Source organism: Rhincodon typus, chromosome 6 (assembly GCF_021869965.1).
Source record: "Rhincodon typus isolate 14 chromosome 6, sRhiTyp1.1, whole genome shotgun sequence".
Classification (NCBI taxonomy): Eukaryota; Metazoa; Chordata; class Chondrichthyes; order Orectolobiformes; family Rhincodontidae; genus Rhincodon; species Rhincodon typus.
The window spans coordinates 106,063,652-106,089,315 of record NC_063337.1 but is presented as its reverse complement, the minus strand read 5'-3'; the positions used below and the strand labels follow the sequence as shown (position 1 = coordinate 106,089,315).

Here is a 25,664-nt window from a genome sequence, read left to right as displayed (position 1 = left end):
GCATTTGTTACCTGACAGGAGCAGAGCAATGCCTCCACAAGCATTTGGAGAAGACATTGAGGTTCCATTCATCAACTGAGTTCCACGTAATGTCCAGTTTGGGACAGAAGCTATGGCACCACCTGGTGCACTGACACTCACTCCCAGAGCTCCATCCGCACTGCAAGAATACATTAAAAAAAGTCACTTAAGTACTTTGTTCATACAGGATTCTATCAGTATCCCCAATGCAGGTCTGCAAATGATCCTTGCTGTAAACACTCTCTCCACTGAAGTGGCAGGGCTATGTACCAGCTACAGCATCAACTCACAAAGGCTTCTTCAGCAGTAATCTTGATTTCTGAAACCTAGGTTGAGAAGATACATTGAATTTGCTTTCACATTCAAGTTCCCTTCGAAATCACAGACCTGCATGGCTTGGAATTTTCATCATTATTTGAATAAAACATCGCTGGTCAAAATCCTGGAGATCTCTGCCTACCACCGATGTCAGAGTGTCTTCACTACAAGGGCTACAGCAACCCACGAAGGTGACTTTCCAAGAGCAGATATGGATTGGCAATAAATGCTGGATTTGACATTGATGCCCATGATCCATGAGCAAATGAAAAACATTGCACAGAACAGATATCTTCATTTTCAGGCCACTTCAGACTTGAAAGCTGACCCTTAGTTAGTGGCACAATTTCAACTGCTGAATTGGTAGCATCAGAAATTTGTCAGATAAATATTCATCATAAAGTTTAATCACAATAGAAATTGAATAACTTCGGAGGAGCGTTGACACAAAGTTCTCAAGACACCATGTCATTTATTAATTCAAATAGTCATCTTAAAGTTTTATATTAAGTGTCCAGTCTTGTGAACATCAGGGCATGCAGCCTTTAATTTTGAGCCGAAATTTACTGCAGACTACTTTTGCCCAACATAAATTTTAACGTTCTTTTGTTTGCTATGATCTATAGTCCAGAAGAGGGGGCCTATTTTGAAAATCCTAATGCTGAAGCTGCAGTGTAGCCTTGAATCAATATTTGCCCCTGCAATCAAGTGGTAGAGGATCCTCTTGGGGAGGCAATGACACACTTCTGGAATTTAGCATTTGGTGTAAGACTCTTATGGTGCAGTGGTAAAACCTTACTCTGGACCAGGAGGCCTGCGTTCAAGTCCCACCTGCTCCAGAAGTATTTACTAACATCTCTGAATCTGTTGATTAGAAAATATTTAACTCCACCTTGTTACTAAGCACATTCTAAAGTTATCAGAATGAAAGTAAGATCTGATTGCATTTCTTAAATAAACAAATTTTAATATGAGTGAGGCAGTAACACATGGTAATCTCACTAGTAAACCAGATAAGGCCTGTTAGCTTGTTGGCTGGTTTGTGATACAAAGTGACACCAACGGAGTGGGTTCAATTTCCACAGGAGCTGAGGTCACCATGAAGGTCCAGTCTACTGAACCTCGACCCTTGTTTGAAGTGTTGTGACCCTCGAGTTAAACCACCACTATTCATTCCTCTCTATTGAGAGCAGTCCTCTGGGACTATTGTGACTTCATTAAAACCAGAACCTCAAACTAATAATCTTGGACATGGGTTTGAATCCACGGTGGCAGATGGTGAAACTTTAATTCAATTTAAAAGCAAAACTGGAATGAAAGCAGCTCTAATGGCAATCATGTATTGTTGCAAAAACTGATCTGGTTCTCTAATGCTAATTAGGGTGGACTAACTTCCTCCCTTTACGGAAATCTGCCATCCTCATCTGGTCTCTCCTACATGTGACTCTGGACTCTCAGCAATGTGGCTGACTCTTCTCTGCCCTCTAGGCAATTACAGATGGGCAATAAATACTGGTCTGGCAACTGACACTTGCCCCATGAACAAAGCAACAAAAAAGCTCTCCCAGCGCAGATGAATTTTAATTGGATCATGAAAATGTAACAGAGGTGCTCACTGGAACACATATCATAATCTTTAACAGTGCGCCCTTAACAACATGATCTTAGGAATAATGTGTATTTTTGTGAAAAGTTTAGGCCACGTTTTAAAACAGCAGGTATTTGAGGGACTCTCCTAAACCTGATGTCTGGTAAAAACTAAGTTTGAACTAACGTCAACCCCTGAGAAGACATTTCTTCTCAGAAAGAAAATTATAATTATCTCATCCTTCGTTGATGAACACAAATGGCTTCTAAACATAAATAGACTCAAAGCTCTTAGAACAACCTTAAAATGACACTACATAAAATAATGAATTAATGCCTCAATTAAAATGGAACAAAGGAATTTCATAAAAGTACGTTAATGTATTTATTACTAATAACACACGGCACAAGCTCAAGGTAAATGAAACTAAAAAGAGTCAGGTAAAGAAATGAAAAACAAAAAAGATCAGTTTTTAAATAACTACACTATTCTTATGATTACTCAAGAATTAACAGCTACTGCTGTACTATTCACCATAAAAGCTTGTTCATAAGCCAAAAGATTTACCAACACAGACATTACTTACCAAGGTCCTCTTGAAGACCAGGTATATTGGTTGGCAGGCAACTTCTCTCGCAAGGAGTATTCAGCAATCATCATGTCAGGTGAGACATATGCACCAACCCCTGTAGTTAAATACGATTATAGAGTCATAGAGATATACAGCACAGAAACAGGCCCTTTGGCCCACCTTGTTCATGCTGATCAGGTTTTCTAAGCTGAACTAGTCCTATTTCCTCCAGAAGGAAGGCAATGCCCTAGTGGTATTATTGCTGGACTGCTAATCCAGAGACCCAGATAAAGTTCTGGGGCCCTGGGTTCAAATCCCACCACGGCAGATGATGGAATTTGAATTCAATAAAATATCTGGAATTAAGAATCTAATCACTGTCGATTGTCGGAAAAAGCCATCTGGTTCACTGATGCCCTTTAGGGAGGAAACTGCCTTCCTTACCTGGTCTGGCCTACATGTGACTCCAGACCCACAGCAATGTGGTTGACTCTGAACAGCCCCCTGGCAAGAAATGCTGCGTGGTCAGCGACACCCTCATCCCGTGAATGATTAAAAGAAAATTGCCTATGTTTGCCCCATATCTGTCTAAACTTTCCGATCCATGGCCTATCCAAATGTCTTTTGAATGTTGTAATTGTAACAGCCTCGACCACTTCCTCTGGCAGCTTGTAATTTGAAAAATTATGTTATACAATGGTGGAACAACTTTTACCAAACTTATAGCTTTATAGAAAGTTAACTACTTGAGGTCTAATTCATTGGCATCAAATGGCAGTACTTATTAAATAACATGATTATATTGGTTCCAAATTAATAGCAATCCTTCAATGGAGGTATGCCTTGATATTACAACAAAAAAGTGATATAGTGGAAGAACAGTAACATAGTAAAACAACTCAATGCTAAATAGACTAATCAAATTTACTGACATCAATATTACAGATCAGACATGCAAACATAAGTGGTTCCCATAGCTTGCCACATTCAATATGTGTATTCTCGACCTGAAGAATTAAATGGTGCAAGGCATGGAAGATGAATGCTTCAGAAAAATGCTGAAGATTGGATTTATATTATTTTTAAATATTCATGGAGATATCAGATTAATAACTGACTTACCCTTTCAAAACAATTGTAGAGTATAGATTAAACAAATTGACAACAGACAAATCTGTCACTCATACTAGAATATAAACGGACAAACATTAAGTTATGCAATCCAACATTGCACAATGGCATATTTCTCAAAATCACTGCTAGTTGTATAACTAAACAGATTCTATTTTAGAGCAGACTTTTAATATGATTGTATTTAGCCCTGTGACAAACACTGCAGACCCAATAAAGTAAACAATATTCATCTACACAACACTGACAATTTATATACCTATTGGGATGCAATGATCATACATGAAAGGTATGGAACGCTGGATGTAATAGTATGGATATGCAAATGAATAAAAAAAAAGTAGCTGGTTGGTAGTTTTAGGTTCAAACTGACTGAGGGACAGGAAGCACCCAGTACTAGCTGCGGAACTACAGTGACAGGCTTTTTAGGAAAAGGGAGAAAACTGATGGAAGGGGTTTTTTTTAAAAATACCTTTGGAATAGTTATAAAGGAGTTAAATAAAACCAGCTCTTACCAATGACACTGGAAGTAGTTCCACCTGGACACCCTACAGTGGAAAGGCAAGGCCCATTATTGCCTGCACTTGATACATAAATAATGTTGTACTTCAATACTGCTTCATTGATTACTTCACAAATGCATCTGAAAGAGACAATTAAATAAAACAAAGTTCAGAAGGATTATTTTCAGCTGTGGGGCTGACCACGCTGACATTTAAACCACTAAGTCTCTGTTCAAAATCCTCAAGCCTTCCTTTTGTTTAAAAGTCTTATCTACAAGCATTTTTCAGGACAAACCCAGTTGCAAAGATTGTTGAACCTTCTCACAGAATTATCGTTAAATTCTCTGACCTATATAATTCTCACTGTTTTGTCTCCCTTATTAACTCATCCTCAGGATTACTGACAGTCACTGGAACTTCACAAGCTCAAGGACATGTCCACCCTGTGGTCTCTACATCATCGAACAGCCCGAATTTAGTTATGGCTTCCGTGTCCAATTGTGTCTCTGTTGGGACTACACTACAAGATCTCCATTTTGCACCATCGGAAGGTTGTGAATGTTTTCTTACACAATAGCTCCCTCCTGATTCAATCACAGTGATTTCTCTACCCCACTCTTTCACTCCACTGTTGCAGTCCACAGACCTTGCCTCATAGCCATCATTCTGAACACAGTCATAGAGCCATACAGCATGAAAACAGACTCTTCGGTCCAAATAGTTCCTGCAGACCATGTTCCCAAACCAAACTAGTCCCACTTGTCTGCATTCAGCCCATATTCCTCCAAATCTTGCCTATTCATGTACTTATCTAAATGTCTTTTAAATGTTATAAATGTATCTGCATCCACCACTTCCTCTGGCAGTTCATTCCACGTACGAACAACTCTGTGTGTAAAAAAAGATGCTCCTCATGTCCTTTTTAAACCTTTCTCCTCTCACCTTAAAAACATGTCCTCCAGTTTTGAACTCACCCACCCTAGGGAAAAGATCCTTGCTATTCACCTTATCCATGCCTCTAATGATTTTATAAACTTCGATAAGGTCACCCGTCAACCTCCTACACTCCAGTGAAAAAAGTCCCAGCCTACCATTATAACTCAAACCTTCCATTCCTGGCAACATTCCGGTAAATCTTTTCTGAACCCTCTCCAATTTAATAATATCCTTCCTATAACAGGGCGACCAGAACTCTACACAATACACTGGAAGAGGCGTCACCAACATCCTGTACAATTTCAACATGACATCCCACATTTAAACTTGCTTGTAACATTTTGGGCAAAGGCATCAATTGCAACTTCCTCCATTCCTTAGACTGTTCTGGAATATATGTCAGCCAATTACCTACACTGGTTAACTGACCTGTGCATATCTTAATTCTGTCACGAGTCACAATCACTCATATTATCACCATCCATCCATGGATCTATCACAACCAATTCCTCAGCAGATTCATCACAAAACACAAACATTGAAGTACAAGGTGTCTAGTTTACTTCCAGTAGCCATGCAGGATCCAAGATTTCCTAACTACTTATGATTGGTTAATGGATTAAACTTTAATATTTTGATTGTCATGTTTGACAAGTATTTTCTAACATTACAATCAATTTTACTCTGCAGAGTATTTCCAGCATTTTCAGATTTTATTTCAAATTCCATGATCCATAGTATTATATTGCTGACCTTGAAATAAATGTTAATGAAGATGTCTAATGGTTAGTGCTGTTTGATTGATATAAATGCATGTCCATTCTAAGCAATGGAGGACCATCTAGTAATATCTAGTGTTCTACCATCACTGGTTAAAATAAATCTCATGGTATCACTTTAATGGTAATTTGTTTACACTTCCCAAGAACAATCCAAACCCACTGTCTGTTGAATTTGATTCCACAGTAAGGATTTGCATGTAGTCCCACTGATTTATATTTTTATTTATTCGATTCCAGCATTAGCAGAGCACTGATCAATTGTACTCACCCTGAATTGGGCCAATGTGTAGCTTCACCATAGCTGTAGTTTACAAGATCACATTTATATTTTATTGCTTCAATCATCTGGAAAACAGGAGACGCCACAATGGATAAAGATAAACTATTTTCCCTGATTGGTGATTCTAGAACAAGAGGCATAGTCTGAGAATTAAGGCCAGACCATTCAGCAGAGATGTTAGGAAGCACTTCTACACACAAAGGGTGGAAGAGGTTTGGAATTCTCTTACACAAATTGCAGTGGGTGGTAGATCAGTTGTTAATTTTAAATCTGAGATTCATAATTTTTTGTTAAGCGAATGTATTAAGGGATATGAGTCAAAGGCAAATATATAGAGTTAGCCCACAGATCAGGCATGGTCTCACTGAATGGTGGAAAACGCTCAAAGGGCTGAATGGCCTACTCCTGTTCCTATGCTCCTATCTGTTGGCAGAACAGATATAAAGCTTAACAGTTTTATATAAGACAATCAGGCATTGTGAAAAAAGCAGATCATAGGAAGGTTATTTAGAACCTTCCACCTTGTATTTTTCAAGCAACATATAAAACAAGAAGAATGAGCAGATGGTCTTACTACTGCAATTTTTAAATGCATTATGCGCAAGTGAATTTCCTGAAAGAATATCAACTTAATTCCATTTAATTTCTAAAGGTTTTAAGTTTCATAATTTTAAATAAAAATAACAAGCTCATGAAATTCATTCTGAGACATTAGTAAGGTCCTGAATGTCATTTGGTCTGTTATTTCAGCACAGCTCTTTGAAAAAGGTGAACTGCTAACTTTGAATGAGATGTTAAGTTTTAATGCTGCTCTGGAGAAATATGGAAATATATATGGCACATCACAGCCATACTGGCTGAAAAAGAGCTATTCAGACTAATCCCAACTATCAACTCTTGATCCATAGTGTTGTAAGCTATAGCACTTCCAAATCCATACCCAGTTTTTTTTCCAATGTGATAAGGTTTTCTGCCTCCACCATCTTTTTAGGCAATGAGTTCCACAGCCCCATCACTCTCGGTAGTGGGGAGGGGGGAAGATAGGAAATCCTCCTCAACAATCCTCTACCTATTACTTTAAATCAAAGCCTCCTAGTTACTGACCTTTCTGTGAACTAGAAATTGCTGCAGATTTGTACTACCCATTCTACAGCTCACTCCATAGAAGACTGGCTGGCTGGCAGAAAACAGAACATGTAGAAAAGAGTCTTCAATTAACATGATGTGATCAGCGGAGCTAGGGCCTCAGCCTTTTACAATTTAGATCCATTACTTAGAAAGGGGAGCAGGAAGGGTTTTCTGGCGCAGTGGTAGTGTTCCCACCTCTGGATCAGGAGACCAGGGTTCAGATCCCACCTGCTTCAGATGTGTGAGATAAAATCTCTGAACAGGTTGACTAAAAGTATCTAGATGAGGGGAGTTGGATCTTATGGCGCAATGGTACCGCCCCTACCTCTGAGCTAGGAAACCCAGGTTCAAGTCCCACCTGCTTCAGAGGTATGTAATGAGAACATCTCTGAACAGGTTTAAAGAAGACAGATGAGGGGATTGAAGGCAGGTTAGCTAAATTTGCAGACAACACAAAGGTAGGTAGGAAAGTAGATTGTGAAGAATGCATAAGGAGTTTGCAGAAGGATAGCTGGGTTAAGACAATGGGCAAAAATCTGGTAGGTGGGAATATGTGAAGTTGCTCACGTTGGCAGGAAGAGTGAAAAATTAAAGTATTGTGTCCGTGGCCAAATCCAAACTAAACATCAGTGGTCAGTTGGCCAGATGTCTTACTGACTTAAATGACAAGGACATATCCTTGGGGTGGCATGGTGGCTCAGTGGTTAGCATTGCTGTCTCACAGCGCCAGGGACCTGGGTTTGGCTCCAGCCTCAGGAGACTGTTTGTGTGGAGTTTGCACATTCTCCCTGTGTCTGCGGAGGTTTTCGCTGGATGCTCCAGTTTCCTCCTTCAGTCCAAAAATGTGCAGGTTAGGTGGACTGGCCATTCTAAATTACTCAGTGTTCAGAGATGTGTAGGTTATGGTGCATTAGCCGTGGGAAATGCAGGGTTACTGGGAAAGGGTAGGGAGATGGGTCTGGGTGAGATGCTGTTCAGTGGGTTGATGTGGACTTGTTGGGCTGAATAGCCTGTTTCCACACTGTGGGGATTCTTTTAAAAAAAAATCAGGATAATTAACAGTTAATTAACTGTTCTGCTTGCTGTCTCATTGGGCATTCCATGTGCTGACTTAAAAGGTTCTCCTGAATACACTTTGAGAATTCTGCACCTGCAATGACTTTCAGAATGAATTTATCCCAATTTATATCAAGGTAGTTGAAATCTCCTATTAGTGTCCTTTGTTTCAGCACTTTTCAACAACTTGCCTACATATTTGCTCTTCTAGCTCCTTATGACTGTTTGGGTACCTATAGTGTACTTTCAGCAATAAGAGTGCTCCTCTTCTGGCCTTCAGTTCAACACAAATAGAAAATCAAAGACAAAACACAGGAAATATCCATATCATTCATACTTTGAATCATCAAAGGCTAACCTTAGTGAATTGAAAGAGTGTGCTAAGTGAATGCTTACAGCTCTGATCAAGCCTGTTCCAGTTTCCATTGTGCTTAGCCGTGTATCACCAATTTTCACTGCGAGAATCTGAGCTCCAGGTGCTATGCCATTCCGTTCGGGATCATCGGGAAAGAAACCTGCAGCTATACTAGCTACATGTGTCCCGTGGGCTCCTGTTGACGATACAAGCCATCGGAAAGATATATCAGTTTCTTATTGTCAAGAAGGCAACCCAACAGTGTGGTTCACCCAGTGGTTTGCTTACCAGACAATACTTACATAATTATCAAGTATACAAGCAAGCTGTCACATTTAAGGGTCTATAATTTCATGAAAGTGACTTTGCTTTAATCCTGGAAATTTATGAGCTGTGCACATTCAAATGCATGCCTGCAGGTACAATTTCCAAAATAATCAAAGGCAAATACAGGACTAGCAAAAAGGGTCTTCTTGAGGTAAAGAGTGATCAATATTCCAAATGGAATTAGATTACAATAGTGACAATTTTGGTGGCGCTGATGAAATAGCTGGACACTACATTGGCACAATTGTACGGTCTTCCTGGACTGATGGTAAAAATGGGCCAAAGCGCATTTCCTACTGACTTCTCAATTCTGTTGTTGGGCACCCCAATGAAGTACACATAAATTATGGCTCTTTAGTATAGAATGCCTATATCATTATAAAATGGCAAATAATCAAGTATTAGATAAGATCTAGATTTTATTGTCACATATACGCAAATACCGGAAACAGCACTGTAAAGTAGTATTCTTTCTCTGCCAGAATAACATCAAAATCATTACAACAAGTGTTCATTTCAATAAAAAATTCAAAGGCAGGCAAGATGTGGAGGACTTATTAAAGATGCAATTAACCCAACAGGATTTTCCATTCTGAGGTAGGGTCACCGGACCCAACATGTTTACTCTGTTTTTACCTTCACAGATGCTGCTAAACATGCTGAGCTTTTCCAGCACCTTTGTTTTTGTTCCAGGATTTTAGTAAAGCCTTTGACAAGGTTCCACATGGTAGACTAATTGGTGAAGTTAAGTCACATGGGATTCAGGGTGAGCTTACCAATTGGATACATAATTGGCTCAACGGCAAAAGACAGGAAGTAATGGTGGAGGGTTGCTTTTCGAACTGAAGGCCTGTCACCATTAGTGTTCCACAGGGATTGGTTCTGAGTCCTCTTTTGTTCGTCATTTATATAAATGACTTGGATGAGAATATAGAAGGCATAGTTAGTAACTTTGCAGATGAAGCCAAATTTGTGGCATAGTAGACAGTGAAGAATGTTTTTTTAAGATTATAAAGAGATCTTGATCAAATGGATCAATGATCTGATAAATGGCAGATGGAATTCAATCTGGATAAATGTGAGGAATTGCATTTTGGTACAACAAAAAGGGTAGGGCTTATACAATTAATGGTAGGGCCTTGGATAGTCTTGTAGAGAGAGGAACCTACAGGTGCAGGTACATAATTCTTTGACGTTTTTGTCATATACAGATAGGGTGGTTAAAAAGGCAATTGGCATGCTTGCCTTCATTGCTTAAGTCCTTTGAGCATAGGAGTTGGGATGTCATGTTGAGGTTGTTGGACATTGGTGAAGCCTCTTCAGGAATACGGTGTCCAGTTCTGGTCGCCCAGTTATAGGAAGGATATCATTAAGCTGGAGAGGTTCAGAAGAGATTTACTAGAATGTTGCCGGGATGTGGAAGGTTTGAGTTATAAAGAAAGGCTGGATAGGCTGGGACTTATTTCATTTGAGCATAGGAGGTTGACAGGCAACATTATAGAAATTTATAAAATAATGTGGGGTATAGAGTTAATGGTAGTTGTCTTTTCCCTAGGATGGGGAATTTCAAGAATAGGGGACGCATATTTAAGGTGAGTAGAGAGAGATTTAAAAAAGACATTAGGGGCAAGTTTTTTTTGCACAGAGGGTGGTTCACATGTGGAATGAAAGCCCTGTGGAAATGTGGGCACAGTTACAACGTTTAAAGGACATTTGGATGGATACATGAATAGGAAAGATTTGCAGAGATATGGTCCAGGAGCAGGCAGGTGGGTCTAGTTTAGTTTAGGATATGTTCAGCATGGACTGGTTGGACCGAAGGGCCTGGTTCTGTGCTGTATGACTTTATGACTCTACAAGATTCTCCAAGTTTAATGTTTCTGATTGTTGGGTCAGTTCATTCAAAACATATCAGTTTGCAGAACAATTTAAAAAGTAAAGAGACTATACAAAACATCAATAGTGGTGTCATTTAACACTGTTTTAGTTAATGGGGATCTGGTTTCACTGTATCCAAAAATATCTGAAGTAAGCAACTGAGAAATCCACACAGGGCTTCTGTTTGCTCCAGGGTGCATAAAATTTCCTCCTGTACTTATACACTCCATTTATCGAAATTTTTACCTTTTATTTGTTCTTTCTTGGGACGGGGGTATCAATGGCAAGGTCAGCACTTGTTGCCCATTCAGGATTGAACGGAATGGCTTACTTTGTCATTTCAGAAGAAAGAATCAACCACATTGCTGTGGGTCTGGAGTCACATGTGGGCTGAGTAAACAAGTACATTTCCTTTCCTGAAGAACATTAGTGACCCAGATAGGCTCTTACAATATTGATTATAGTTTCGTGGTCACTGGACTTTCAGTCACAGATATATCAATTAATTGAATGTAAATTCCACCAGTTGCTATGGTGGGATCTGAACACACATCCCCAAAAGAATTAGTTTCGGCTTCTGGATTACTACTAGCCCAGTGACATTACCACAATGCTAGAGCCAGGAAATAAAGTCTTACCTCCACTGGTCACAATACAGAGTGTATTGCCTTCATCATAAATATTGACAGAGTAGTTGAGCATCTCAGATATTCCCAATGAGGCATATTCCTGTGCTTCACTGTAATTCTTCAGCACAGTACAACTACTAAGATCCCCACATTCACTGGTGTCCACACAGGCTCTAAAAACAAATGGTTACGATCCATGGGAAACGCTTATAAACCACAGCAATACTATTTCTGAGTAGAATTCAAGTTTAGATAACGTAATTTTGTTAAACAGGTTCTGCTTTTCTCGCAAAAAAGGTTTAAATTACTTTCGTCGGCAACTTATTAACCTAAAATTACAAATGACTAAACGAAGAGCTATTTAGCATCAAACACAAATTCTACTTATTATTTAACAGCTTAAAGTCATGATTCTTAATATTTGGAATGCTTTAGCATGAGACATTTTTCATTCCATCTTGTAAATCAGAATTCTTCAGGATCATGGTTACCTCCAGGTTTCACCATCATGCCACACCAGGCAGTCATACGCAGGACCCAGGTCACTGTACTTTTTCTCCATGGAATTTAGCAATTCCACCTGTGTATGGAGCTCTTCTCGCTGCATTTTTTCTGCCTTCACAAAGTAATAATGTGGTATTAAACATGTTGTTTTAATCAGCTAACAGTTTATAGATGTTTTCAAATGTAGTTGGCCAGTTAAACGATTTCAATAATTGTTTGGTTGCCATTTGAACCTTAAACAGTACAACAACAATCAGTTGGGCCATCATCAGTCACAAGGTAAACACAGTTTGAGTTCCAAGGTTTATGCCCTCAACCATATACATCAAAGTACCTCCTTCGGGCAGGGGGAGGGGGGTAGTAATTCCTTGTTTACCTTCCCCTTTCATATCTCTCTCTTTCTCTCTGGGCTCCGTCTCCACCTGTCCACTCACTTTCCCCCTTTGCCTCTACCCCTCCATCCTCCCATTTCGGCTTCAGTAACAATACCACACTTTCCTAGCCTCTACCGCCACCATCTTCCGCCCAGCTGAGCTCGTTCTCACTTTGAACAACTTCTCCTTTACCTCCTCTCTCATTCCCCAGATGACAGGGTGGCTACGGGTACCCATATGGGCCCCAGTTACGTCTGTCTCTTTGTGGGGACAGTGGAACATTCCTTGATCCATTCCTCCTCTGGACCTCATAAATCGGTGCTGTTTCCACCTCTCGTTCGCAATTGAAAAAGTTTATTAATTTTGCTTCCAATTTCCTAATAGTTCTGATGAAGAGTCACCGCATTCGAAACATTAACTCTGGTTTCTTTCCACAGATGCTGTGTTTCTCCAGCAATATGTTTTTATTTCAGATTTCCACCATCCACAGTTCTTTGTTTTATTTTTGTGTTTAACTCACTACCACCTGTCTTCCAGACATGCCCAGCTTGAAGAAGTTCTGCTCCTCTCTCCGACAGAATTTCCATTTTAACTTTGCTTCTCGTTCTTCATCGTTACTTTCATTTTCTCTCCTAATATTTGAGAAAGTGTTTGCCAAAACTTGCGCCCACAGCCACATCACATTCCTCAGTAACTGCCTCCGGCTCAGACTCACACCACATGGATTCCGACTGAAGTTACATCCTTCATGTTTTGAATCCATCCAGGATTACAGGTATCCCCGTGATGTTCAACATTCCACAGACAGCTGCTTTTGCTGCATCCTAAGATCCACAGTCAGTGTCATATACACACTTTCAACCTCTCCATCAGCGCCACCTCATACAAGCTCTGGGCTGCCCTGCCACCTCCCGAACCCACCCACAAACTTCACTACATTCTCAGGGTCATTCTAAGAAGAAATGTTTTCTCTTCCTTTCAGGCATTAAGGAATGCAAGCTGGAACTACTCACATACCACCACCCCTCCAGGGCATTGCTCCCCTCCTCTCTGACTCCTTTCTCCTGATCCACCAGTTGTCAAAATTTATTATCCTTTCTGCTAGCTGATGTTGGATGTTTGGTACAGAGCAAAGGTCTCAGTTTTACCCCTGTGCGTCCCCACCTCAATGAATTTCAAGTAACACATGACGTTGAACTCCTCTTCTGTTGCTGTCACCTCTATGTCAATTTCTTTGGACTGGAGTCCTCTCCCTATCCCACAGATGCCTTCACCCATCTCTAACACTCTCCATCCACCTAGACCCTTCCCTCTGGGTTTCTACCTGCACTTGATGTGTTCATTGAGAATTCTTGACATGACGTCAGTCACTCTAATTTCTCTTTTTAATTAGAGCAAAACCACCATGTTTTAAAAGAATATTATTGGCTGTTCTCTTTAGAATGTTGTGGATTGTCCTAGCTGCTTTCCAACAATTTGCAGGGTTTTCAGAGCAGGTTGTTGGATATGAAGCCCCATCGATGAGAAGGAAACTCTTAATCAAACTGATTACTTTGCAACTTTGTAGTTACATAGACTCAGACAGGTAGGGAAAAGCCTCAGGGCGAAGTTGCTTATGCCGAGTCAAGAAAGCATATGTGGTCTACTGATTCTCTTCTTGCTTTTGCTGTCTGCCTGTAAGGAACTTGTATTTACTTTTACTAATCTCTTTCTTTTTCTATATGCATAGAACTGTTTACAGTCTGTTTTTATGTCTCTTGACAGTTCATGCTCATTCTATGTTTTCTCCATCAATTTCTTGGTCATTCTTTCTGGATAATGAAATCCTCACAATCCTCAGAGCTATTGCTCATTTTTGCAACATGATACACCTTTTCCTTTAATTTTATAATATATTTTAATCCCTGGTTAACCACAGTTGGACCACATTTCTGTTGGATTTTTATTCTTTAAGGAAATGCCTATTGTTGTAAATTATAGATTAATTCTTTAAACATTTACCATTGCTATAACTACCTTCATGTCTTGAAGTATACTTGCCCGATCTACCTGAACCAACTAACAAAATCATTTTCAATATCAATCAGTGTAGAATTTAATCAAGCCAGGAAACATGGTGACTAGGTGCAATCAATCACACAATTTCAGAATTTGTCTCTTGTATATTAATGCTCATTTATTTTCTAGTTGCTTCATTTAATATCATCTAAGTGGCTTAGGACTGATTCTGTCTCTTTGATGTGGAAGGGAAAGTTTCTTATATTTTGGTGTTCCAGAGAAATCTTGAAAAGCACAAAACTTCTGGCATATCAGATGAATGCTCAATACTCACAATGAAAGGCTATTCCAGTCAGACCTTTATAAAAGGCTGAAGACTCAATTACAAACATGGGGTCTTTAGTTGAGGAAAATTAACTTACACAATGCAACAGCTTTACATAATGTGGGAGTAAGGAGTGATTGACAGCACTGTCACCATTTCTGCAACATCACAATGGCATTCTTATGTGCCTTCCCAGCAGTTTCTTGAGAACTTATCAAGCTAGGCCAGGAAAAATAAAGAATTCAGAATGCGATGTGTATTTTATATATGTGCAACCAGATCAAAATTCGATTGGAGAATTACATCTTTTAGATGCTTTTAATAAAGTTCTGATGAGATATGTTTATTGGGTGGTTCACCCTGAATATAATCAATTTCTTCATTGTTCAAATTATTGATATTTATTTTTTAAAACAATTTGGAAATCCAATTTAAATATTTAATGATAAGAATCTTCTAAAATTTCAGAGAAAGCTGCTCTCAGTTATTCAGCCCTAGCTATTGCAATGAAGTGTGTGAATGTAGGCAGGAGAAATATGCAGCTTCATCTTTGGGAAATAGTAACAGAATGGAAAACATTGCAACTACTGAACTGTGACTATTATTATCAGAGGGGACCATTTGATAAAGTCAGACACACATGTATGATTAATTACCATTTCTATCATCTTTAGCTGGGAGTTTCCGGATTTAACAAATTCATTTAACAATTACTTCTGTGTGTGCAGGTTGCACTATAAATTTGCTCATACAAAATACTAACTTGTGACAAATTTGTATGAGTGCTGTCAAACTCATCGAGTTTTCTGCAAGCTTCTGCCAAAGAAACACGATGAACTGGATCCCAGAGTTTTTCCCGCTTTTCTTTCTGTAAAGGAAAATCACAGGACTTTCTTTTCAAATATCCTTCATCTTTTGACAAAAATAAAATGCACAGTAATAAATCCATGGCTTATTACCAGATGAAAACACAAAGCATGTTTTTAAGTAATATATATTGTAGCCTTACCTGTATCCTTTCCTTTAACGCTTTAGGGTAAAGTTCATATATATTTTTGAGACCAACATTATATTTTCCAGATGGGTTGATCCAATTTTCAGGAATCTTTAAAAGCAAAACAACAGAGTTGTGTATCTATCATATATGAAGCTTACTATGATCTGCCTGTACTGCTCGTAAACAAAGCTTTTCACAGTATTTCATACATGTGACAATAAATATCAATCAATACAGCAAGGCTAGTAGCATAAAAGTGAGAGTTTTTGTCAATTAATTGACTGCCAAGAAATCACAGGGAAATGAAACAGTCCACGATGGAGGAGCACAAAATAATTGACAGCAACTTCTGCATTTCCACATTATTCCACAAATAACAGATTCTGAGAGCTGGTGTCAGCTTCAGTGGACTAATGAGGGTGAAAGATGATTGTTTCACCATTGTTGCTACTGGAAAATGCGACATAGACAATTAGAATAAGAAAATAATTTGCCTTTCTGTCTTTGTTTCCTATTACTCCTTTCACACATGGGACATCCAAGAGTGCTTTGAAACTGACAAAAATAGCCTTAATCGTGGCTGTAATATTAGGAAGCACGGCAGTCAATCTGCACAGGGCAAAACCTTGTAACAGTAAAGATATTCATGGCAAGACAACCTGTTTTCAGTTAAGGAATAAACATTGGCAACCAAATGAATACCCTGCCATGGGATCTTCCCATGTTTATTTGATATGGCAGATGTGACCTCCACTTAACACCTCATTTAAAACATAACATCTCTGACACTTGTCAATGATCTTTCATTTTCTGAATGGCATTGTGGGTTGACCCACAGCAGGAGGACTGCAGCGGTTCAAGAAGGCAGCTCACCACCACCTTCTCAAGGGCAACTAGGGATGGGCAAGAAATGCTGGTCCAGCCAGCGATGCCCACATCCCACAAATGAATAGAAAAAAAAGTCACAAGTTTTCCTAGAATTGATGCCAGTTCACTGTTCCAAATGACATTCCGACCTTCTCAGAACTGACTCATATGCAACTGCCTCAATTTTAAAATACAAATCCCAAATGAATATATTATACACCTTCAGTCACAAACACAACTAAACAGCAAAGCTCTAAATTTAACTTGTACTTTTTTGACAGCGGAAGTAACGTTAAACATAGAAACTTCTGCTGCAAATTAAGTATTGCTATTGAGGAAAGAAAAAGGGAAATGAGGGGAGGTGTAGTACTTGTTAAGGATAACGTAATAGAACTGATGGATATTTAATGACCAACAGGAACACGGTGGGCCAAAGGGCCACTTCTTGTGCTGTTAAAAACTCTGCTAACCTGTTATGGCAGCACAAAAAATTTAAATAAAACACAAGTAGAAAGACAATTTAATAAGTGAGCGATGGTGAAATATATATTTGCTGATTTTAAAAAATGTTGTTTAAACAGCAGTAAGTTTAGCTAATGAACAAAATGCTGTGGAATTTCATTTTAAGAAAATATGTTGAAATATTGCAATGATGCACTGCCCAAAATTGTGCGGTCACAAAAGTAACATTCTGTCACTATGAAGCAAACAGCTGTGTTTCTTACAGACTCAAAAATACTTACCACAGAATAACCTAGAACTCAAAATATATTTTCAATGAAATGTGCAGAACAAATTAAAATTTAGCATATTATTAGTTGATTGCCAAAGCATTTCAAATGGCAAGTTCATGAACGATATCTCTCTCCCATAGGCCTGACTTGGATTGTTTTTGCTTCATTTCTCCTTGTGCCTCTACCTGTTCTGCTTTCCTATCATTACCTTTTGTCTCTTATATCACTAGTCTCTTCTTCTTTGTTTCCCATCAGCTGTTATTGGAAGTTCAGTATAACAGGGAAAGGAAGCATCAATGATCCCAGGCTGCAACCACGTTGAGAATCGTAGGAGAAATTCAGTGGCTCCCTTCTCATATTCTCCCATTATATTCCATATGTTTTCACCCTCCTCCTGCAATTGATCTGTTCATTGAATCCTCACACTCCAATTAGTTTCCTCCTTTCCTCTCTCTCCATTTCAAAATTTAACATGCTTTTAAAAAAATATCAAAAACAGATCCAGAAACAAATTGAGTAGCTATCTTTCTATTTATTTATTAAACAACAACTTGGTTGTTCTAATTTAGAATCTTTGGTCAGAATTTTGTCAGTGGCTTCCTATTCCCACCAACTGAACCCAAGAACTTCTTCTGTTCTCTTTATTCCCCCCATTTCTCATCCGATTAGAATCAGAATTTAAGGTACTTGAGTGCACACAGGAGATTCTTGTGACTACAACATGAGGGACGTAATTCCATAACGAAAGCCACCATTCCCTAACAATGCTGCAGATACAGTGGGCTAAAGGGACAGCCTCTCAGTCAAACAGGAAGATGGATTCACATTTGGAAGGACACATGCTGTGCTTTCAATGTCTCGTTTTTTTACTCTGACTGACTGCTCCCGTCACCTGTCTTGTCTGGCACCACTTGGGATGCCAGGTAGCCTTATTCCTCCATCATTCAGTCGGCACTTCCTTGGATACCTTTTCCACTCTTCCCAACCCTCAACCTCAATCTCCTGATTCCCTTCTACGTGTCTTATAGTTCCACACGAAAACAACTGACCTCAGAAACAGCTGCACAAAGCTGACCGGTGCACGCTACCTTTAAGCAAACCTGAACCAGAAATTCAAGGCACCTTTGACACCATCTTTCAAACCTGTGGTCTCTACCACCTGGGAGAACAAGGATAGCAGATGCTTGGAACACTACCTTTTGCAAGTTCCCTTCCAAGTCACACATCATCCTGACGCAGACTACACTTCTATTCCTTCATTGTAACTGTCAAAATCCCGGAGCTCCCTTCCCAACAGCACTGAAGGTGTCCCTTCTGCAGCAATTTATATGGTGGATGATGTGTTTTTGTGCAAGAAGTAGTGAATAAATAGTTTTTTTATCACATTTAAATATGAAACATTTGTTAGTTAAATTTTAGAAATTATATTAGGAGAGGGAAGGAAACCAAGATCCGAGAAAAAGGAGTTTTGGGCTAGTGTTCAAGTTTTAAGTAATCATCTCCCCTCTGTCTCTTTAACAAATGGGGTAATTACGAATTGCTGGTTACACAATCATGGGCAGATGCATAAACTCATACAAAGTGAAATAGGTGACAGAGACTTCATTAGTTTTGTTTATTTTCAAAGACCCATCAATGCTACAGAGGTTTACCAGTCTAATTACAGTATTTTCTAATGAGCAGAGATTAAAGAAACTCGATCTGTATTTTCCTGAATTCTCTAACTGAAACTGAAAAATTATTACAGTGCGTGACTGGGTGGATTCAGATAGACTGGTGAGACTAGAATCAAGAGGCAGGCTGTCAGGATAACACGTGTTTAAGACTGAGAGGAGGAGGAGTTTCTTCACACGGAGTGGTGCATCTTTGGAATTCTGTACACCAGAAGATTGTGAAAGTTCAATAATTGACCTTGTTCAAGACAGAAATCAATAGCTTTCTGAGAAAGTAATGACATCGAGGGTTGGGGGGATAGTAGCGTTGAGGTAAATGACCAGCCATTGTCTGATCGAACGATGTAGCAGACTCATTGGACTGAATGGCCTACTCGTGTAGCTATGTTCCTAAGTTACATTTTAAGGCCAATTATTCATTTTCACTGTGTTTTATTGCTTGTTAGAAAAGCTCACTGCGATTTGCGATTTCTGGGTGAAATTAAGGACTTCATCATGAACTGTCTCTTGATGCAGGAGTGAAATATCTAACTTTACCTTAAAAAAAAGTGAAAAACTGATCGATATTCATTGCAAACTGAGTATTTTTTCCTAAAAAATGGCATCTATTAATTGTCATACTGTGGGCCACCTACAGAACTAATTTCACAGGTACATGTCCGTCTTTGTCGTACAGTTCCAGCATTTTCATTTCTAGGTTAGAAGGGTGTTGGTGCATCCTCCTTTCTCGAGATTTGAGCACATAGGTTAAGGCTGCAGGGCTGCACACAGTCCTGCCTTTTCAATGAGTTGCAAAAAGTTTAGCTGTGCGTGAAAAACACAAGGCACTCTTAGGAGGACTGCAGTGAAGTTCTCCACAGTATATCCTGAATTACATCTCAACCACTTGAGACAGATTATCTGGACAATTATCTTATTAACAAATGTGATTTCTTACTTTGTTCAAATTAGTTGCTGTATTTCTACTCTGTATTTCAGGGCAGTATTAAAAACTTTCAGTCGTGGAAAGAAAAGGAAATCTATTTGGAGATAAGTATAAATAAAAAATTATTGCTGTGTGGTTATGCAAGGAATTACAGAAGTATATGCTCAATCTTATGAAGAGTTTTCATTCAGACAAATATCCCATACATTGAAGTCAGTAGAATAGGTAGGTTATAGAGTAATACAGCACAGAAACAGAGCCTTCGGTCCAACCAGTCCATGCCGAACATAATTCCAAACTAAAGTAGTCCCACCTGCCTGCTACTGGCCTGTTACCCTCCAAACCTTTCCTATTCTTCTGCTTATCTCAGTGTCTTTCAAACGTTGTAACTGTACCTGCATCCACCACTTCCTCAGAAAGTTCATTCCACACACAATTCTGTGTGTAACATTTCACAGGAATCGTTTGGAATAAATGAAGTAATTGTAACTTTTAGTAGAAAATTAGTTATTTACTTTGTGCTGGAAATGTGTACTGGCATGCACAGTGGCTATGTACAGCAGTTTGAGATTTATTACAAAATAAAGTTGAATCAATGAGATGGAGAGGGGCTGCTTAGTTTAGTTGGCTGGATGACTAGCATTCCATTTAGTACAATGCAAACAGTACACAGTTTGCTTCCTTTTCCAGTTAAGGAAGGCCTCCTTCTGTATTTATGCCAGGTGTAAAATCATAGCTGAATCCATGGCTGGGTGACCCTCAAATAATCAAATCTGATACCTAAATAAGAACCAATAGGTGGAGGACATCAAATTGTGACAAGAAGGCTGAAGTAGCTCATGAGGATCTCTTGATCCACTTTGACCAAGTGTTGCTCATATCAGTGGAATTGTTGAGCTGGGCATATATTCTGCTAGTTTTCAAAGAATATTTTTCTTAAATTTCCACTTGCTTATTTCTTCCACACACCAATTCAATCAAGCAACATTTCACAACAAAGTTTAAAAAAAAGTCTTGCCTTAAAAATCTTCCTGTTATACTTAAGACTGGAAACCTTGTGGATTTTACTGATACAGCTAAAAACAGATTTATCACAAAAAAAATCAGCATTCTTAATCAGACAGTCTACTTAACCACCTGTGAGTAATCAGATTTAGAATAATTCCATTCCCTTAAAAGAATAAGCAGACCCATTCCCTTGTCAGGTTTGTGCATGGTTGTCAGTTTCCGAGTAAAGTAAATAAATTGACACTTTTAAAGTTTGTGCATGAAAAGGGTAAAAAACTTTTCAATAGCCCATGAAGGCATGCAGTGAGGTGAAAACTGCAAGCCATTAACTCAATTGAGAGCACAGGACTAGCGTCTGACGAGATGTTTTTTTCAACTAGCACAAAAGGTCGTAGTCTCCCTACTTCAGCCAGATACAGGTTGTGTTTATAATTCTCAGACTGTATACTTATTTGGGGATTTGGATAAATTGCACTGAATAAAACCAGCACAACCCAACAGAAACACCTACCAATGATTATGCTCTTTTGAAATATAAATGGCACCTTGATGAAAGGTTCCTACAAGCTTGCACAGTTACTATGTACCACTACTACAGTTTGAGATGTATTACAAAATAAAGCCGAATCGATAAGACGGGGACGGGCTGGATAGTTCATGGCTCAATGGTTAGCATTCCGTTCAGTAAAATGCAAATAGTTCGTACATTTTTTTTAAAAGAGAGTTTGAGTTTCAAACTAGTGGCATATGGGTATTGGTCTATTTTTGTTAAGTGGTTCAAAAATTAACTAGATTAGTGTTTCCAGAACAATGACTTAAGACAGTTTATGTCAGAGAGCAGGTGAGTGCAAGACTTCCTGAAGTGTTAATGGAAGTTTGTTTATATTGAGGGGACAACAGGAGACACAAAACATTAAGCTATTAGATGTAGCAGAACGTAGGATGAACAAGTTTTGTTTCAATTTAGTTCAAAGGTTTCTGAGTTCAGTTCAAAGGAGGTCTGACTGGTGTCAGAAACAAGTATAGCCTCTCTGCCTCTTCTAGGAAAGGAAATTGTTCACAGCGGTTACAGTGAAAGAGTATGGTTTGCCAAAATTCCAGACCATAGTATTTGGTTAGAATGGTGCAGATGATTAAAAAACTGAGACATTCTAAGTTCTTGGTTGTCAGAATATTCCAGGAAAAAAGACTTCATGGCTCACAGGACAGGAACTGAGAAGTAGTAGTTAAGTGATGTACAGGTTGGACAGGGAAGAAATATTTCAAGGGATTTTGATTAACTATAAAAGTAACACATTGGGAAGTAGTTAGGATTTTGTTTTACCAGGTATGTTGAAATCTTTCAAATTGTATTACGTTTAGATAGCTTCATTTAGTTTCTGTTTGTGCAATAAATGTTAGTTTCATTGTTATAATCAGCTCGGTAGCTTTGTTAGCCTATGTTTCAGTGAAAGACTGCCACGTTAAAAAAAACAAAAAAAGATCTATCATGCCAGATTTCACTTTGTCATCTGACTTCTTTAGTAGTAACATTAGATGGCATAATAACTGCACAAAAATTACAATCTTTTAGAAATGCACCATTATTACCTTAAAGCACACCATTATTACCTTAAAGTACACCATTATTACCTTAAGTGTCCTTCCTGAAAGGCCAATAATTTTCTCATCTTTTGGCTCCACTACTGTGGATGTGTTCACATCCCCGCTCCCTGTGGTATCTATGATGTCAATAATTTTGGGCTTTCCATCACTTGTGACCTGTAAATAAATTATTTTTAGTTAGATGCCATCAGTTGTGGTATTGTAGCATAACAATAATTACTCTCAGCAAACAGTCACATAACAGTCTGCAGTAACTATTCTGAGTCATAATGAGATTTTGTAAGTATTGAACACATGAAGCACTTTGAAAAGACTTGCTGCTCCTTTTATTGGGTTTTAAACATACTGAAAGTCTCTGCTAAAATATCAAACTGGGTCAAATTCGGAAGTGTCTTCATCAACAATAGCTTTACTCTTTTCTGTGATACGAATAGATTGTCTATGTGTCAGAGAAAGGGGACCCTTACCTTTTCTTCACCAAACTTTTGTAATCAAAGTACCTGCAATGGATCATAGAGAGAAATGTACAGAAATGCCTTATTAGAATATCTCTAAAGGCGGTATTTAGGGACTCAACAAAAATCCATCAAGGAAAGATTTACACAAGCTAGGTGCACTATCCTTATGTTTCTAGCTTGTAATTGTGAAATCACAAATAACAAGTACAAAGGACACGAGGTAGCAAATCCCAGCAAGCACTATTATACACTTCCTGCTAGTGATGAACAATATCAGCAGCGTCTAATACACAACGAAATTTGTAAATAAAATGCTTTGAAATATGATCAAGAAGGCAGAGAAATGCACTAATTGTGCAGAGTGATTCGGGCCATAGTGGGAAACAAGAAGCAGGCACGTCCCTGTCTGCATGAATGGAGTTGAGGTGGAGACGGTTGAGAGCGTCAAGTTCCTAAGAGTGATAATCACCAACAATCTGTCCTGGTCCATCCACATTAATGCAACGGTCAAGAAAGCACAACAACACCTCTACTTCATCAGAAGGCTGAGGAAATTCGGCATGTCCTTAAAGACTCTTACCAATTTTTATAGATGCACCATAGAAAGCATTCTATTTGGATGCATCACAGCTTGGCATGGAAACTGCTCTGCCCAGGACCACAAAAAAACAACAGAGAGTTGTGAATACAGCCCAGTCCATCATGCAAACCTACCTGCCATCCATCAATACTTCTCACTGTCTCAGGTAGGCAGCCAACAGAATCCAAGACCCTCCCACCCCCTCTTCCAACCCCTTCCATCTGGCAGAAGATACAAAAACTTACACAAACGTACCAACAGATTCAAGAACAACTTCTTCCCCACTTTACTAGGCTTCTGAAGGGACATCTCAAAATTTTAAATTTAATGTTGATCTCGCTGTTTGTACACCTTTTCTGCAACCGTAACACTGTATTCCTCGCTCTGTTCTATTACCGTTATGCACTTTGTATGATGGTATGATCTACCTGTACTGCATGCAAAATAAAAATTTTCACTGTACCTAGGTACATGTGGCAATAACAAATCAAATCAAAATCATAATAAGGTATGTAAGTACAAGTTTATGACAAAATGCAATTCATTTACAAGACTTGTTTTCACTACTTAGAACACCAATTACTTCCAATATATACTTCAATACATTATGGAAGTGAGAAAAACTGCTATAAGTCAAATACTTAATCCAAAATGCAAAACTTGCACTGAATTTATGTTAATCACTGGGGATGAATCTACATCTGGGCACGGAGGAATGTTTCAGTGTGTGAATGGCATGTGCTTTTTTTTGGGAGGAAATCCAATTTTCTTCCACATTCCCAACTTGTGCCATTTTCCTCTGGTCTTTTTATGGATTAGGAATGCCTACTTTGCAAATCAAACCCACCCACCAGGTTAGGATAAGGTTTCACATTTTAAATGTGGAATGAAAATCAGGGTTTGGAAGCCTATTACAAGCACACCAGATTAGAGAGCTCATAAAGAAAATGGCAAACCTGCTCAAGAGCCGGGAACATTCTGTATCGAAGTACAGCAAGCACAAATGTTTTGACATTTGCAAATGTCAGTACTGTATCAGGTACTATTTGGGAATGTTGAATTTCTTAATGCAGTGATTCATCAGAAGGAGCTATTTCTGTGAAGGCAAGTTGACCCACATTGGCTAGCATTGCTTAATTGTTCACGTTACATTGATTTTCCAATACAGAAAGTACCATTCATAACGTATTAAATCATGTTTTTAAAAAGTCCTCTCCGTGAAGTTTTCATACTGATTTCATTGTGCTGGCAAATTTGGCTATTTAAGTCGGTACATACTTTCCCCCTGTACTGCTTGACAGGCATGTACTTTGAAATGAAATGAATCCCTATTGTCAGTGGAGCATGATGCTTTTGTTATGACAGTTGTTCTGTTACAAACACATGACTTGGTTTCACAAGCTTCAGTTCAGGTGGTTTTGCTGTTCCAAGACCAACTGAAACACCTTCAAGCCTTTCATATAACACATTTATGTATCTGATGTGGCATCTTGTTTGTTTACAAATCTATGTAGCAGTTAAAATGTAACAACTTTTTTGTTCTTCGCAATTTTTGGCCCAGCATCAATGATAGGCAGTTTGAATTGTTTTTTTTTAAAAAAGCTATCAAAAGTTTAATGGTTTTCCAATGATTTTAAAATAATTCCCATTATCTCATTACCTGAGACATGTACATACCGAGTAAATGACTATGGAGGAGAGACACATGGTCAGGCATGAGGAATGTAAAGTAGCATGGGGAATCTGAGTTGCATGTGGCTGACTGGGTGGGGAATATAGATGGCATGAGAAATGGGAGGTGAGAGTTGAGGTTTAAGGGGTCTTTAAATGATGTTGAGAGATGGTCTGAGATAACAAGGTGTAGAGCTGGATGAACACAGCAGGTCAAGCAGCATCATAGGAGCAGGAAGGCTGACATTTCGGGCCTAGACCCTTCATCAGAAATGGGGGAGGGGAAGGGGTATCTGAAATAAATAGGGAGAGAAGGGGAGGCAGATAGAAGATGGATAGAGGGGTTCTATCCGCCTCCCCCTCTCTCCCTATTATTTCAGAACCCCCTTCCCCTCCCCCATTTCTGATGAAGTGTCTAGGCCCGAAACATCAGCCTTCCTGC

General features: G+C 38.9%; 1 protein-coding gene across 5 annotated transcripts in view; it reads right to left on the bottom strand.

Annotated features, from left to right (window-relative positions):
- The window catches only part of tpp2 (tripeptidyl peptidase 2), a 104,688-nt gene that overhangs the window by 69,375 nt on the left and 9,649 nt on the right, over positions 1-25,664 (bottom strand). For all 5 annotated transcript variants that reach the window (XR_007262283.1, XR_007262284.1, XM_048598186.1 and 2 more), the window contains exons 2-11: positions 22,541-22,669; positions 15,714-15,809; positions 15,468-15,572; positions 11,995-12,119; positions 11,513-11,676; positions 8,711-8,865; positions 6,119-6,195; positions 4,145-4,272; positions 2,514-2,613; positions 12-160 (exon numbers count right to left, since the gene is read on the bottom strand). Coding sequence is in view for 3 of the 5 variants with exons in the window: in XM_048598186.1 (XP_048454143.1) it covers positions 12-160; positions 2,514-2,613; positions 4,145-4,272; positions 6,119-6,195; positions 8,711-8,865; positions 11,513-11,676; positions 11,995-12,119; positions 15,468-15,572; positions 15,714-15,809; positions 22,541-22,669 (1,228 nt within the window). In the remaining 2 variants the exon portion in view is untranslated. The remainder of the gene's footprint in view (positions 1-11; positions 161-2,513; positions 2,614-4,144; positions 4,273-6,118; positions 6,196-8,710; positions 8,866-11,512; positions 11,677-11,994; positions 12,120-15,467; positions 15,573-15,713; positions 15,810-22,540; positions 22,670-25,664) is intronic.